General features: G+C 34.3%; 1 protein-coding gene across 1 annotated transcript; it reads right to left on the bottom strand.

Annotated features, from left to right (window-relative positions):
* Positions 1-10,367: 10,367 nt before the first annotated feature.
* Positions 10,368-11,789, bottom strand: LOC138141425 (trypsin-1-like). Its single transcript, XM_069062126.1, has 4 exons — positions 11,586-11,789; positions 11,241-11,421; positions 10,729-11,188; positions 10,368-10,669 (listed from the first exon to the last, which is right to left on the bottom strand). The coding sequence occupies exons 1-4, from the start codon at positions 11,644-11,646 to the stop codon at positions 10,505-10,507; spliced, it is 867 nt and encodes a 288-aa protein (XP_068918227.1). The 5' UTR covers positions 11,647-11,789; the 3' UTR covers positions 10,368-10,504.
* Positions 11,790-16,246: the final 4,457 nt, after the last annotated feature.

A 16,246-nucleotide genomic window follows, 5' to 3' on the forward strand; every position in this document is an offset into this window, starting at 1 on the left:
AAAGCACTCTTCATTGGGTAACTTTAAACCTTTTTACCTCTTAAACGAAGAACTCGAAGAAGAAAAGAAACAACAGGATATTGTTTACTGAGGTCGTTTCTGTCATTCCTAAAAAGATTTCTGTTTACTTACGGGAGATGTTGTAAGTACCTATTCAATGTTGTATTTTAATAAATTAAATATTTTGTATCACTATTTTAGTCCACCTTTATTTTTCGTCCGATGGAAACTCAATAAATGTTTTTTTTGTTCGACACTGTCAGAATTTGAGAATTTTCTCCTGTGTGAACGGATTTAGATAAATTTGACAACTTGTCAAAACGAAACGTCAAGCTTATTTTAAAGATTTTCAGCGATTTGGAGCCTTTGGGGGGCTCGTCGAACAAAAAAAAACGTTGTATTTAACTCGTTCTTGTGTAATTTGGGCTTTTTTTGGCACTCGTGGACCCCTAAAACTCTCGTTTCACTCGAGTTTTAAACTAGCCCACTCATGCCAAAAAAAGCCCAAATTACACACGAACTCGTTAAATAAACTACTATTACATATTTATATTCCTTAACTAAACGCTGTTCAAAAATCAAAAAACCATTGTGGTGCAAATAACATAAATTTTTCATGACATTTCCTATTACTTATCAGATCACAGTGACAGATATGTCATGGTTTTTTGATTTTCGAACAGCGTTTAATGTTATTGTTATACGGCGTGATCAACAATGACTGAGACTGTTGGCAATGAAACAGTTGAAAAGTGCTGGTGTTTTTTTGTCTCGTAATATGCGCTGACTGAATTTTTTAACTTGAGACTACATTAAAAACATTTTTGGTTATGCCGGTTATGTTTATGCTATTACAAAAATGAACCTTTGATGGTAAATTTCAAATTTGCCAAATTTCATTGTTACCAACAGACTCAGTCATTCTTGATCACACCGTAGTAATGAATTAACACGCCACGTTACAAACAAAAAGATCTACAAAAATTAAAAATGCATAACCTATTTTGAATGGGACACGATAAATTTTGAAAATTTTTTTTGTTTCTTTTCGGGGAGTGCTGATCAAAATTTTTAATCAGGGAATGGCGCATTCCCTAGCCTACCTAACACCTGAAGCTTCTTTTCCTTTAATAACATTGTAGTTTCCACATAACATTACATTAGCCTAGAAAAGTAGATAAGTTTCCTAAACCTCCCGTTATATCTAACTAACACCCCATTTACTAGAGAACTAGACAGTTCGCTAATGAATGTCAACTGGTCGAAACACAGCTACAGGCATGTATTTCCAGCCTCTCTATTACCTATTCTCCCTAACCGCGTAATAGTAATGAAAGAACACAAACACCCCTATTCAATTTCCTTGTTCCCCATTCCAAAAGCACTCCGATATATTACTGTGCACGCTAATCAACACAAGCCGCAGACTATGTGCTCATACTTGTCCACGAGAGTTCTCATCGTGTAATCTTTTGTTCTTCCTATCCATTTCTCGAATAGAGTATTACAATTTCGGGTCCATTCCTTACCTACCAGAATGGTTTCTTCTATGTCTATTGTTCTTTCCCAATACATCTACCAATTTTAATTCTTTAGTAACAATTAGCAATTATTTTATGATATTTATTAACAAACCGTTAAATATTACACTTTAATGTTTTCTTTGCACCAAATACGTGCGTTTAGGCAGCAAAGCTGTCATCATCAGAGCGACGGTGGTAAAATTCAGTCATAACGTGTATTTGGCGTAAGGGAATAAAAAAAGTGTTACAGTTAAATTTTATTTATTCAATATTCAATGTAATATCGTGTTTTACTAGTTAGCTTTAATTAAGTAAACTGGGCTATAACTAGTCTGTTGTTATAACCCACGTTGCCATTAGCACCGTGGGTTATTAACATCCATAACCCATCGGAAGCAGATTTTCATTAATAATGTTATTATCTAAAAATTTTGGAATATTGGCTAAAACGTTGAATGGCATACGTGGATTATTAAGTTATTAAGTACTACCCACTCGAGGTAATAATATACCTCTCGTGGGTAATATCTTAAATAACCCACTTACACCATAAATTCTATTAAAATAATAAAATCTTAAACATTATCTTTGTTAGACAATTAATTGTAGCCCTCAATAAAAACTAAAGCTAGTAACAATGTATTGAACAGTATGAAAATACAGGGTTATTATAAATTATTGTAGTCGAAGCAGCCCATGCTCATGTTATGAAATTTTGGCGCTTCATGTGAACTATCAATTTTTGTCGCTGTCACTGTCATTTTTTAGGTGAAAAGTGCGGTAATGAGAATTTTATTTATTTAAATACGAGTGGTCGGAGGAGAAAATTTCCGGCAAATTCGTACCCACGTGTTTACTTATATTCAGCATGACAATTCACCGAGCGAAGATTGAAAAATTCTATGAAAGAAATACTTGAATAGGATAGTTTGTGATTTAAAAAAGGTTGTTATTGCACAATTCGTCAATAAATAGAAAAAATTTCGCGGCAATTTTTTTAAAACAACCGTGATTGGTCCGTACTGACCAATTTAGTAAATCTGATTGGTCGAGAGAATACGAATTGAATTGTCACATAAATCAAACTGTGTCGAACGTCAAACAGCTGGGAAAAAACAATTTGGTATGCCACTGCACTCGGTGTCCCTTCCACTTCAACGCGCAGCAAAGATCACGTGACAAGTTCTTCTCTATTCAAATTACCTCTACATGTAAATTTTGTGAAATAAAAGAAGTCATTGTAGATAGTAACAAATGCCGTCAAAGAACATCAAACCTGTTATTCGCAGTGAAGCACGTCCAGGTGATTATCCCCTCAGAGTAGAATTTTGTGAATGGCTACTTAGACGTCACAGAATCCATCTCAGGTTTATTCAAAACATTTTATGGACAGATGAATCGTATTTTTCTCAAGAGGGCATTTTTAATCAACACAATAATCATATTACTAGGAAGTGGTCATAATCAAAATGAATAGATTGTATTTGAAGGTTAAACAAAACAGAGTTTAATCTTTCTCAACTTTATAAACTTACAACTAAAACAGTCTTCTTACATACATACAGGCTGTTTGATAAAAAATGCCTCAACCCATAACTTTTTTATTTGCTATCCGATTTCAATGAACAAAAAAAAGATATGGTTTTTCATGCGCTACGAAGCAGTCATAATAGTTATTTTTATATTAAGTGCGCGAAGAGAGTGTTTTTTGTGCATGAAAAGGTCTTTTACGCCGAGACGAAGGTCGAGGCAGTATAAGCCTTTGAATGCACAAAAACATCTTCGCGCACGAAATATTGATTCAAAAAATTTAAATTAAAAATTCAAATTTTTGAAGGAACTCTGAAGTTTCAATGTAGTGACCATGTTGCTAGGTAACTAATAAAAAACAGTGCGTGAAATGAAGAACAGAAATAGTCGTATGCGTGAAATTGCATTTCACACACTGTATTGTATGGTTTCTATGGTTTCGATCTTACTAACAATGCAAAAAAATACACGTCAGAAAATGACCCACTTCAGGCACAGATAACTATGCGTGAATTTCAATTTTTTGAATCAATTAGGTATAGAAAAAATATATTTTTTGTTTGTGTTATTTTCAATAGCTAACGATAGTCAACTTTTTTTTTTAATGGACACATGTAGTTTTTTAGGCTCAGTCTGGTAGAGTTGTTTTTTCTGAATCTAATGATGTATTAAAAGTTATCATGTGGTCCATTAGTCCAGTCAATATAAACATAAAAAAGGGTCCGACCTTGCAAAAGGTCATGTAGTTCTGATTTTTTAATATGTTGTTTGGATCTCAGCCAAGAGTAAAACACCAAATTTGCAACTTCGAAAGACTTGTGCGCGCTGCGTAGTAGCCAAAGAACAGCAAAATGTTTGCACTATTTTCAGTTTTTGCTCAATATCTCCTAAGATATGAGTCTCACAGAAAAAGTTGAAGTTACCTTTTTTAAACTGGATTAAATTCGCTACAGTTTGAGGCCCAAGCGAACTTTGTGCATACAGCAGTTTCCGAGATAGAACTCTTCAAAAATTGGGTATTTTTTCCAAGAAGTGAAATTTTTTTGTTTACGTCTCTTATTTTATTAAATATCGTCAAAAATACTCGCCCCATGAGAAAAGTCATGGGCAATGAACTTGAAGTGTATTTATTTAGCTGTAAATTGAGATCTGACGGGCAGCTGCAGGTTCAATACTTCTCTAAAAAGTGGCATATAACCGAAAACCTCGAAAGATGGAATTTGGGAAAAATAAATGAAAACAAGTTTTTAGCGCATCAAACATCACGTATAGGGCCTAAACCGATCAAATAAGTTATTGTAACGTTATTTAGTATGTGTGGTTAACAACTTGAAGAGAGTCTGTGAAGTTGGTGGGGAAATACTGCCTTCAGCGCCAGACTTGTTCTGGTTCTGATTGTATGGAAAATCATCGAACACCCCAAGTATGCTCGTTTGGAACGGGTTCATAGAGCAGGTGACAAGTGGTTGGTATTGATTTTGATCGACCAAGAGTTATTTTCGTCTCATTCATTGGCGCGCTTTAATTTGAGCTCCGGCGGGTACATGTCCTGGCATATACAATTATGTTTATCATGAACCCCATTTTTACGGTCCATTGTGCTAGCTCACTGCTGGAGATTCCACGCACATGTGCCAATCCACTGTAGCTTTTCATAAACCACATCAGCAATCAAATCTGACTATAGGCCGGGCCAAAATTTATCGGATCGGCTGATTGTAAAATTTTGTTCTATGTTTATCTTAAACTCAGTTGGATCCATCCGCTGTTCTAGAGCCATCATATCTTGCAAATATAAGTGGGCACTCTTTGTGAAGAAATAGTGAGCAACTGAATGAAAACAAGGTAGCATTTTATCGATAGTATACAGGTGAAGGTTCTTAATCACCCTGACGCTCTGCCTGGATGAATAGTTTTACGGGAGTAGACGTGTGAAAATATTGGTCCCACAGCTTTGATTACCTTCCAAATTATGCAACGCAGTTTTGAATTTGGCTCTTAGGCTTTGGTAAGTCCTATTTTCCTTTACAAACAAGATGAGAGACCTCTCACTCTCACGTAGCTTATTCTCAGTTTCGGCTCTTTCTTTCCCAGTCAAGTCGACCTCATCCAAAATAATGCCAGCCAATATCAGATTAGTCAAAATATGTGCTCGTACAGCCCGTGAATAGGCATGACCATTCAGCATCTTGTCCAGGCATTGTGATCTGTATAAATAGTCATAAATAGCGCCTCCCTGCCATTATTGCATCGATACAACCCATGAATGACATGAGGAGATGGAACTCTCCAAGCCTCACAACCACGCAGCTTAACTCAGAATGTTAGCCACCCTCAACAATATCTCTGGCCTTAAAGAACAGTGGTTGATCAAAAGTAACGAAGCAGGTTTTTTGAAAATGACCTTTACTTCTCTTACTGGCTTCAAAAGGTGATATGAACACTGTATTGTAATCAATCAGTAGGTGGGGTGCGGATAAATGATAGGAAAATAATTTTTGAGGCATAATAATCAAGACCACTTGTCACCTGCTTAATGAACCCGTTCCAAAGGAGCAGGTGGTTGATGATTTTCCATACAATCAGAACAAGTCTGGCGCTGAGGGCAGTATTTCTCCACCGACTTCACAGACTCCCTTCAAGTTGTTAACCACACATACTAAATTACATTAAAATAACTTATTTGATCGGTTTAGGCCCTATACGTGATGTTTGATGCGCTGAAAACTTGTTTTCATTTATTTTTCCCAAATTCCCTTTTTCGAGGTTTTTGGTTATATGCCACTTTATAGAGAAGCATTGGACCTGGAGCTGCAAATCAGATCTCAGTTTAAAGCTAAATAAATACGCTTCAAGTTCATTGCCCTTGACTTTTCTCATAGGGCGAGTATTTTTGACGATATTTAATAAAAAAAGAGAAATAAACAAAAAAAATTAACTTCTTGAAAAAAATACCCAATTTTTGAAGAGCTGTATCTCGGAAACTGCTTGACGCACAAAGTTTGATTAGGCCTCAAACTGAAGTAAATTTAATCTAGTTTAAAAAAGATAACTTCAACATTTTCTGTTAGACTCATATCTTAAGAGATATTGAGCAAAAACTGAAAATAGTGCGAAAATTTTGCTGTTCTTCGGCTACCACGCAGCGTGCACAAGTCTTTCAAAGTTGCAAATTTGGTTTTTTACTCTTGGCTGAGGTCCAAAGAACATATTAAAAAATCAGAACTACATGACCTTTTGCAAGGTCGAATGTTTATACAAGGTGATTTACGAGGAATAATGAGCCCGACGGAATAGAAAATGCAACCCGCAATTCATCAGGAGAAAAACCCGGATATTTACCGCTTCGATGTCCGGCTTTTTGTTGCAATGTATTGTGGGTTGCATTTTCTATTCCGTCGGGCTCATTATTCCTCGTAAATCACCCTGTATTGACTGGACTACATAGCTAAGTGAAAAAAAAAAACAATTTTTAATTGTTGTTCAGCTTGTTATAAAATTTTCAAGTAAGCCGTGAAAAACAATTGGAATACAAATAGCAACAAATATCAAGTGTCAGTTTGAAAATTTTCAGGTGCAATCTTGAGGTGTTTTATTATTACTTTCTTGGAAAATATGAATTATTAAAAATAAAATTTTATTTTATTATTACATATTATTATTATTATTTTTCTATTAAATTTTTGTTTTTGACTAATTACGATTTTTATTACACTCGAATATAAAATAATAGTCAAATGACTGCTATCCTGCATGACTGGCAATGTTGTTATTTTATACTTAAATAAAAAAAGTTTTAAAAAGCAGATGAAAATTTCTAAGCTGACGTTTGGATGACATTTACCGCACTTTGTATTCCGATTGTTTTTCACGGGACTTAAAAATTTCATAATAAGCTGAACCACAAAATAGTTATTTGTACAGCAAGGTTGCGAAATCCTACTTTGACGAACCGAGAGAAAAATTGTCGTCAAGGCCGCTTTGCGGCCGAGACAAGACAATCTCGAGGTCGTCAAAGGATTTCGTAGCCAAGGTGTACACAACATTTTGTGTGCAACCCGAAAATTTGTAATTATAAAATGAACAAGTAAAATTTCCTTCACTGTCAATAAAAATAAAGTCGGCCTACATGTCGCCATGTCGCTATGGAAACGACATAAATAAAACAATTCATTTTGAGAAAAATTGGAAAAATGTCGCAAGAAAATTACGTTTTTGTTCCGTCTACTTCCCCGGAGTTAAAAAATATTGCAGATTGTGCAGTGTCCAATTTAATACCAGAAAAGTCCAAACGGCAGTACGATAAGTGTTACAATGACTTTAAAGAGCGATGTAATAAAAATAATGTGAAAACGGTGTCGGAGAATGTTGTTTTGGCTTATTTAATGGGAAAATCAAAAACTATGAAAAGTTCAACTTTATGGAGCACATATTCAATGTTGAAGCACACGCTGAACATACGGGATGGCATTGGTGTTACGAAGTTTCTGAAATTGGTACCTTTTTTGAAAAAAAGTCAGTTGGTTATCAGGCGAAAAAGTCTAAGGTATTGACACGAGACCAGATCAATTTGCTGTATAATCTGCCCTTTTTTAGGTCATTTTAATCATGGGAATATCAGGAGTCATGCGAAGAGATGAACTAACCAAAATGACTATCGATGACATCAATGATGAACATTCTGTATTAATAATGGCCGTTCCCGACACAAAAACTGGCATAAAACGAACTTTTACTGTCACCAATCCAGAATTTGTAAGATTATACCACAAATATGCAGCTCTTGTTCCGTGTACTCATCCAGAGTTAAAAAAATATTATAAATTGTGCAGTGTCGCATTTGAAACCTGAAAAATCGAAACAGCAATATAAAAAATGTTACAGTGACTTTGAAACTGATGTAACAAGAAGAATGTGAAAACCGTGTAGGATAATGTTGCATTGGCTTACCTATTTACTGGAATTTATTTATTGTGGCAGGTAAATGTTAAATTCTGTTATGATAAGTTGTATCATTTGCTCCCTTTTAGGTTATTTTAATCGTAGAAATATCAGATGCCGTGCGAAGAGACAAATAAACCCAAATGTCTGTTGATGCCATTCAGGATTCAGAATATGTTACTAGTTACTAGATATTTCCCTTTTTGACCGGTGAAAAATTAACCTAATTCATACGTGTCTGTTCTAGATCGATAATGGGGATCTTTTTTACCGACTCGTCATTCATGAGGCAATCACTCCATTTGAAATTGGCGGGAACTTCAAATCGGATGATAATTCTGTACTAATAGCGGCCGTTCCTAACACAAAAACTGGCAGATTTTGTAAGATCACACCGCAAATATAGAGATAGATATGTTGTAATTGTGATAATAAATAAATATTGAAATGACTTTTACTTTTACGGCCGTCGTCTAGGCAACGGCTGCGAAATTCAATTTCGCGGCCTGCTCTAGGCACGCGAAGTGCTCATTTCGCGTACGGTTGCACACAAACAAAATTTAAATTTTTTTACAGTTAACTATGGACCAAATAATAACTTTCAATACATGATTAGATTCAGAAAAAAACCTTACCAGACTGAGCCTAAAAAAAACCACATGTGCCCATTTAAAAAAAAAAAGTTGACTGTCGTTAGCTATTGAAGATAACACCAAAAAATATATTTTATGGCTGTTTTGTAGCGCATGAAAAACCATATCTTTGGTTTTTTTGTTGATTGAAATGGGGTAATAAATAAAAAAGTTATGGATTGAGTCGTTTTTTATCAAACAGCCTGTATAGGTAACTCTAATTAAAGAATCTTCTGATGTCTCAGGCTCAGGAGACGACCCAGACTCATCTCTGAAAAAAATGATCTCAAACTAGGAAGAGGCCAGCAGTAAAGTGGCGCAGAAACTCATTTGGGATGGGTCCTGTCAATAGAAACTAAAATCGCTTGTTATACCCCATAGGCGGGTGGTAGATCTGAGAAAAGGAAATGTTGGTCATTCTGTCAAGAGCGTTGTAGTGATCGGTTTGCATGGTTGCATGGCGTACGTCATTGGTACCGTTTCGTCGCGCATCTTTCGCTCCGCCCTGGCTACTTCCTAGTTTGAAATCCCTCTAACAATGATTATACGATTATATAAAATGCAGAATGCAGGTTGCACCAGAAAGAACCAATAACCTATAGTATGTACTTAGTACCTACTACCTAGTCTCTACAGCTCCTATATTAACATCAACCATCTCATAAAACTTTGAATTGTTTATAGTTGTAAAATAGTTATTAATTAAAAATAGGTTGGAATGTTTAATTATCGTAGTTTACGAAGTCGCTTTAACCAAATCATGTTTCTGGTTTGACTAACTGTTCGACACTGCTGGAAATTTGCCCAATTTTTTACTAACATGTCTATCTTATCTGAAAAAAAAACAGTTTTTTTAAATAACTTCAACGTATCAATAAACACATACGTACCACTTTTCATGTTTTCAGCAAAAACCAAGGTATCAACATGAACTACAAAAACAAATGGCGGATATGTGTATCATGTAATAAATTTTTGAATCGATTCTTGTGTTATGTAAACCCAACAATTATCTCATATCCTATTCTTTTATTCGGAAGCGGAATTATAAACGGTTACATCTGTTTGAAATTATGGTCTGTTTACTAAACCTATTACACCATCTCATATGGACTACCAAAAGTTGAGATTTTTATCACACATTACCCTGAGTACAATACAAATGGTGTGGATACAATGTTTCAGTCCAGTAAAAAGATATGCATCTGATCATTTATCTCATCCTAATTTGGTAAGGAGAATATTAAACAAAGACGTCTATATTCCTCAACGACGCGCACCATTTAGTTAATTTATTTCATTTAACCGATGTGCACATCGCAGGTAAACGTGCACACTATCGCACGTTGCATGTCTGTCTATCCATATCTTTTGAAGTATGTGCAGCAGTGGGCGAACATTGTGTGCAAATTTTTAAGCGGTAGAGTTCTTTGTGCTTTGTGAAGAGTCGCAACAATCCAGTAAAGGTGCTCATGAAATTACTAGATCAAGGTCCATATTTGTTTTATAGCTTTAGATCGTTTGTTACTTTCCTTACGTGGGATCAAATATTTGCATATTCTCAGATGAGTAATACCATCATCCTTGTTACTTAACTATAACCAAAGCTGTCAGTTAGTTGTGATTTGTAGTTTTTTAAAGTCGTTAAAATGTTGAGTAGGTTTCACTTCGCATAATACAATTTATTATCGTAGATTTTGTAAGTAATAAACTTTACAATGGTGATAAAAGAATTACAATATAATTAGTATTGTGTTATATTTGTATACATAGCATACAATAAATAATATAAATAAGTCAACTTAACATAAGTCTATAACAGATAAATATTTTTGGCAAGATAATATGGCAATGCGTTTCGATACTGACGAAAACTTATCATTTATTAACGATTTCTCTGACCCAAGGAATATACTCAGAAATTCGAGTGTATAGTCCTGGCAAAAACGGTCTGGCACATCCAATTCCTGTCGACACAACGCCCACGACCATCATTTGTCCCACTTTCCCGGTGCTAATCATAAGAGGACCTCCGCTATCGGCCTTTCCATTAACAACACCCATCAATAAAACGTTGCCACATTTCCAAAATTTTTACTTACCCAGCACGAGTCCACTCCTCCTTGTTCATGCCCGGCACATATTTGCGTCTCTTGGATTTTGGTCTTCTTCCCTTGCGATTTGTACCACTGTCTACACTTTTCTATCCCGATTACGTTAACAGAAGCTTTTTGAAGCACGTTGGCGCGTCCTCCTTTGGCACTGTCTTCGTTCGTCCATCCCCAACCAGCCACGACCGCAGGAAGATCGTCCAAAGGTGTATAATCATCTTCCCGTGACGAAGCTGCCAAGCAAGCCGGCAAAACGGATTCGGACCAGACGAGTTTGCTCTTCAGTTCCAAAATGGCTATGTCGTTTTTGACTTTTCCGCAAGTGTACTCCGGATGAATGGATATGGCTTTCAACGCCATTTCGTAAGCATCACTTGACTTATTCGTTAAGTCGTATTGAGCTATAGTTACTTTGATGTGTGTGGGCTTCACAGTGTCTGTTCCTATTCCGCTGTAACGGTTGCGGTGACAGTTTGGTTTGCTGTTTAATTAAAAAGACTCACGTGCAAAGGCAATGTCCAGCAGTGAGGATGAATCTGTTGCTGATTAGCGTTCCTCCACAAAAGTGTCCACCTCTTCTTGTGATTGACACCAACCAAGGAAATTCTCCCTTGTCGGCGGTGGTGCCACCGACAATTTTTCCTTCTCGGCTTAAGGTTTTATGCCCACAATTGATATCCGCAACTGCAAAGACAACTATTTCAGCAAAACAACCACTTAGAATGATCTACAAAGTTAGTTTAAAGTGACGAATTGAAACTGTGGCGTTTTACTGTAAAGAATGTAATTTAGCGGACCTTCACACAGTTTTAACTGGGAAACCAGGACAGATATTATAAAATACTCACAATTATTAAACGAATATATTCCAGAAATTAACATAATTATCAGTAAGCACTCGATTTGCATTTTGAATTACGCAGAAATTTTTAAAAGTACAAATTTTCGAACACTTCTGTGCACTTTAATTGAATTGCAAATTACGACAATTTAATTTTTTGATTTGATTTAAAAGCTTGTAAGCTGAACGACTAATTGGTTTGTGATTAACGTGGTGTAAATGTTTTTTTATATATGTTTGCGTTGATGTTGGGCAAGTAGGGATAATTCCCCACCTAAGGTGGTGCACTTCAAGGGTAGCTCTCATTAAAATTCAATGGCAGCGCTGATAACCTTGTCTAGCTTCGAAGGCTGGCATTGTTTTCACGTAGATAAGAAGAGGTAAATAATGAAATGCAGTAGGTGTGTATGTGGAAATGCAAGGTTTGTCGAATGTTGGCGGCATCATTTGGCGCTGCTTGTAGATAATTGTACGGTAATTTTACAGGAAACAATTAGTTCGGTTGGTTCAATGAATGAATTGCGTCATTGTGTAATATACCTTTATGTGTTATTATGAACTTGGCTCATATGTCATTAACAAAGTGAGGTCTGGCGCCAAGCTTCGTTCCTAACTTTAAAAAGGACGTGGCACACATCTTATGACCTTTAGGTTTCGGAGAAATTCCTCTAAATTATAACACATACATAGTTTGTGGCGCAGTACCTATTTACAAATTGCTTCTAAATAATAAATGTAAAATATATTTTCAATCACAGCTGAAAAATTACGAGCACATTTTAAAATGAAGCAAAAATTTTAATATAATTTGAACAAAAAAACTTAGATTACTGTCATATTGTGAGAATTAACTATGCAATCAGCATTAAATCTAACCCAAATATTTGACAATACTCAATTCTTATCACATATTATTATATCCCAAGTGCAAAATTTGTTATCGAAAAATTTTTTGCTAATGAACGAAAACATCCATAAATGAGGTCAGAAGACCAATTATTATCAAATAAGAGCACGAGATGAAGTCGAGGGCTTTTATTTGATAATAATTGATCTTCTGACCGAATAATTTATGGATGTTTGAGTTCATTAGCAAAAAATTTGCCGATATTAAAATTGTGCACGAGGGGTATACGGCTGATTATTTCCTGAATAGAATGAAAACAAACGCATTATTTCTAATCCTTTTTATTCAAAATAATTTATTAAAAAAAAATCAGGTACCGACATTTTTTATCCGATTATTGCACAGTGTGCATTTTAGAGAAATTTTATCGGGTAATTTTTTGTTTTCTCGTTTTGATTGGTCAATATTTGTCACGCAATTGATTGCTAAACATATGAAGGAAATAATCAATAGTAAAATCTCGAATGCCCTCGATAAAATGATTCGCCCTTTAAAAAATGTAAAAATAAATTTATGAATATAGAAATGCATTATTTAATAAATTTTTCTGCAATATTTTTCGTCTCTTTCTTTAAAAAAGTGTCATCCAATTAGATCGCCACCAGTCTGGAATTTCAGCCAACGACAAGCAAATAACAGTGATGCACTTAACTAATTTTTTGATGTTTTGTAAGGAGGTACCATCCTGAATATGGTTTTAACCCACAAATATGTTTCCAATTAAATGATTAGTATTTTAGAGTTTTTAAAAGTTTCTTGTGTTTGTCATTTCCTTTCAAGTCTTTAGCAACCATCTTGAAGGATTATTACACAGATGCAATTATTATACAAAGAAATAGAGCTCTAACAAAGTTAATTTTGTTTACATATTGTTAGTGCAGGTCTTTACAGTAAATAGCGTTCTACTTTATTTGTGCAAATCACCTTGATCATAATAATTTAATTATTATTGTTCCGTTCCCTATAATTTCAGTTTGTGGAAAAGTTGATTCATGCGTTGTTCAAAACATTTTACCTTGTCACATTATTACTGCAATAATTATTATCATTGTTGTAACTTCTGTTTACATTTACATCAAAACCAATTTAATGCTTATTGATGAGCAATCATTTCTAGTTCAGTTGTTTTCAGTAACAGTAGTCGGTGTTGCATGTACGCAAAATACCACTTCGGCTTTTCCTGCATAATTCAGATACAATTGAATATAATTTAAATGCTCTTAGCACGACTACTCAGTTTGGGTTTGAACTGCTGTGATCTTTCATGAACGTTTACAGTGAAATAGCTCACGATTTGAAGCTCTTTGAATTAATTTGTAAATTACAGGTTTTGACAGCAAGCAAATTGCTACAAATATTGCAAATTGCAACTATTAAACTTATGGTTAGTAATATTATAACAATGTTTCTGAATTAGTATGTTTTAAAGTAATGTTTTCATTTCAGAATGGTTAAATCAAATGTAAGTTAGGTATCCTTTGGCGAAAATATACATAATTATATAGTGTTTAAATTAAAAATTTAGACTTAAAATATCGTTATATCCTCACACGTAGACTCAAACACTTGTTTACCTAACTCTGTTAAATTAATGGTATTTTTTGTAGTAGTTATTTGAAAATGATTTTACAACAATATATGGTCATACACATATGTGGCAAGAAGTGTTTATTGTGAGTTTTTACAGAAGAATCACCGAAGCCTTTCAAAATCTATTGATTCGCAGATTATTTCTTATGCCCAAATAAGCTTGAGCTTTGACCTATACAGTATTGGTTCACTTTCTAACAAAATATTATGTGTGTACGACCTATAAGTCAATATGTTCTTATTAAAGTTTAGTCCCGAGTGTTTCCTGTTTGTGAAGATATTTTACGGATTTTCAACATCATTGTTTTTGAATTTAATGATTGTATGTCTACGCTTATGAAAATTACAAAATTGGTATATTTTTAACGTACCTACCTATACAGTATAAGTTACTGAGATCGTTGTCGTTGTTATTGTTACAGTTCGAATAACAAATACATACAATTCTAGACTTATGAACTCCAAATGGATGGACTCTTTTCTCTCTTTTGGGGAAGTGCTTCTATTAGTTTTTTTCATAATAAACTAGGCAAAAATGAATAGGGAATTCCACAATTTTTCTTGGAGAGCAAAATAATTGTCCCAATCCTCCTACGTATTCTTAAACACTAGATAAATTTTAAACGTTACAGGTACTTGAAACATTACTTTTAATGTGTATATAATTTATATTTTTAACACAAAAATTCAAAAATTGAAAAATTCCCTATTCATTTTTGCATAGTTTAAATAAAAAGGGACACTTTTATGAATCCATTTCAGACTTTTCTTTTGTTTTTCTTTCTGCTTGCTTTGGCTAGATTTGGCAATTGTAAAAGGATTTTTTTTTTCATCCAATATACAAGTTTACTGCCAAACTCTCTTCAGTCACTGTCACACAAAAAGTCTATTTTCATCTAATTCCATATATCGTGAAATACGTAGTTTTTGTTTCTGTAATTTTAAAAAATCTCGTTCCGTGCAGCTTTATTGTCGACATTCGTTGATACACATTCCATTAACAAAAATATTCTGATCTGTTTGGAACCCTTCTTTCTGTATTTTGGATCATTGAATCTAAGTTAGTAAAATGTTTGGATTGCAAGTTTTCATTCACTGTTGATAAAAATTGACCAAGAAAGAGTATAAGTTTGTCCAGTAGATTTTAAAAATTGTTATAGAATATTGAGGGGCGTATTCTGTAATTTTTAAAGGGGCGTTAAAATTTTAGCGTCTTTTATAATTTAAAATTTCAAGGCCTGATTGGTCATTTCATTACTATGACCACTTAATTTAACTGCCTGTAAAATTTAGCAGAGCAGTTACAGAATACGCCCCTGAATTAACTAAAATTTTTCTTTTAAAATTAAATAAGGGTCATAAAAATCAAATAATGGAACTAGATACACAACAAATGATTTATATTCTGGTTTGCATTTAACTAAATAATTAGTTGTAATTTACCATCACTAATAAATTAACAAAAGAAATGATATACCTACAGGTGGTCCCGATATAATCTGCCAAAAAAATTCTGGGTTATTAGAAGAATCCAACAAGTAAACTTGACACGTGTCATGTCATAGGTGTTACAGGTACCGTTGCTAAAGAAACTGTAGCTAAGTAGCCAGAATTAGCTTTCAAATTCCTTGCGTACAGCAAATTTTGACCAAATTTTCAATTATTTTTATCTCGAAAACGAAAAGACTTTTATTGGAAACATTTTTTGTGTATGAGTTCTACTAATGGCCACCTATCACTAGATTTTTTTGGTAGGTTATACCGTCATATTAGTATGAAATTTAGAGATTTTATGTCTACATGTACGAATATACAAATCTTGGACAAACTGTATATACAAGAAGATCTCGACAGTAGAAACATGTCCGTAATGAGAACTTTTAGGATTTGAAAAAATGTACCTACTCCAAATTAGGAACTGGAAAGTTGACCATTAGTAAGTAAATCAATAATAGTTATTATGACCAAAAATTAAGCTTCATGTGCTGAGGCTTGTAACTGGGCCGCTAAGAACAACACCTACACTGTAAGAAAAATGCCTCAATGCAAATCTATCTCAAAACTATATATTTATCCAAAAGCATGAGCAAAATTTACAACAAAATGTTAGAGCTGCATAAATCCATTGGAACCGAACGACGACTCAAAAGTTTAGCCCTGAAAGGCTCACA

The sequence above is a fragment of the Tenebrio molitor genome, chromosome 1 (genome assembly GCF_963966145.1).
Source record: "Tenebrio molitor chromosome 1, icTenMoli1.1, whole genome shotgun sequence".
Taxonomy (NCBI): Eukaryota; Metazoa; Arthropoda; class Insecta; order Coleoptera; family Tenebrionidae; genus Tenebrio; species Tenebrio molitor.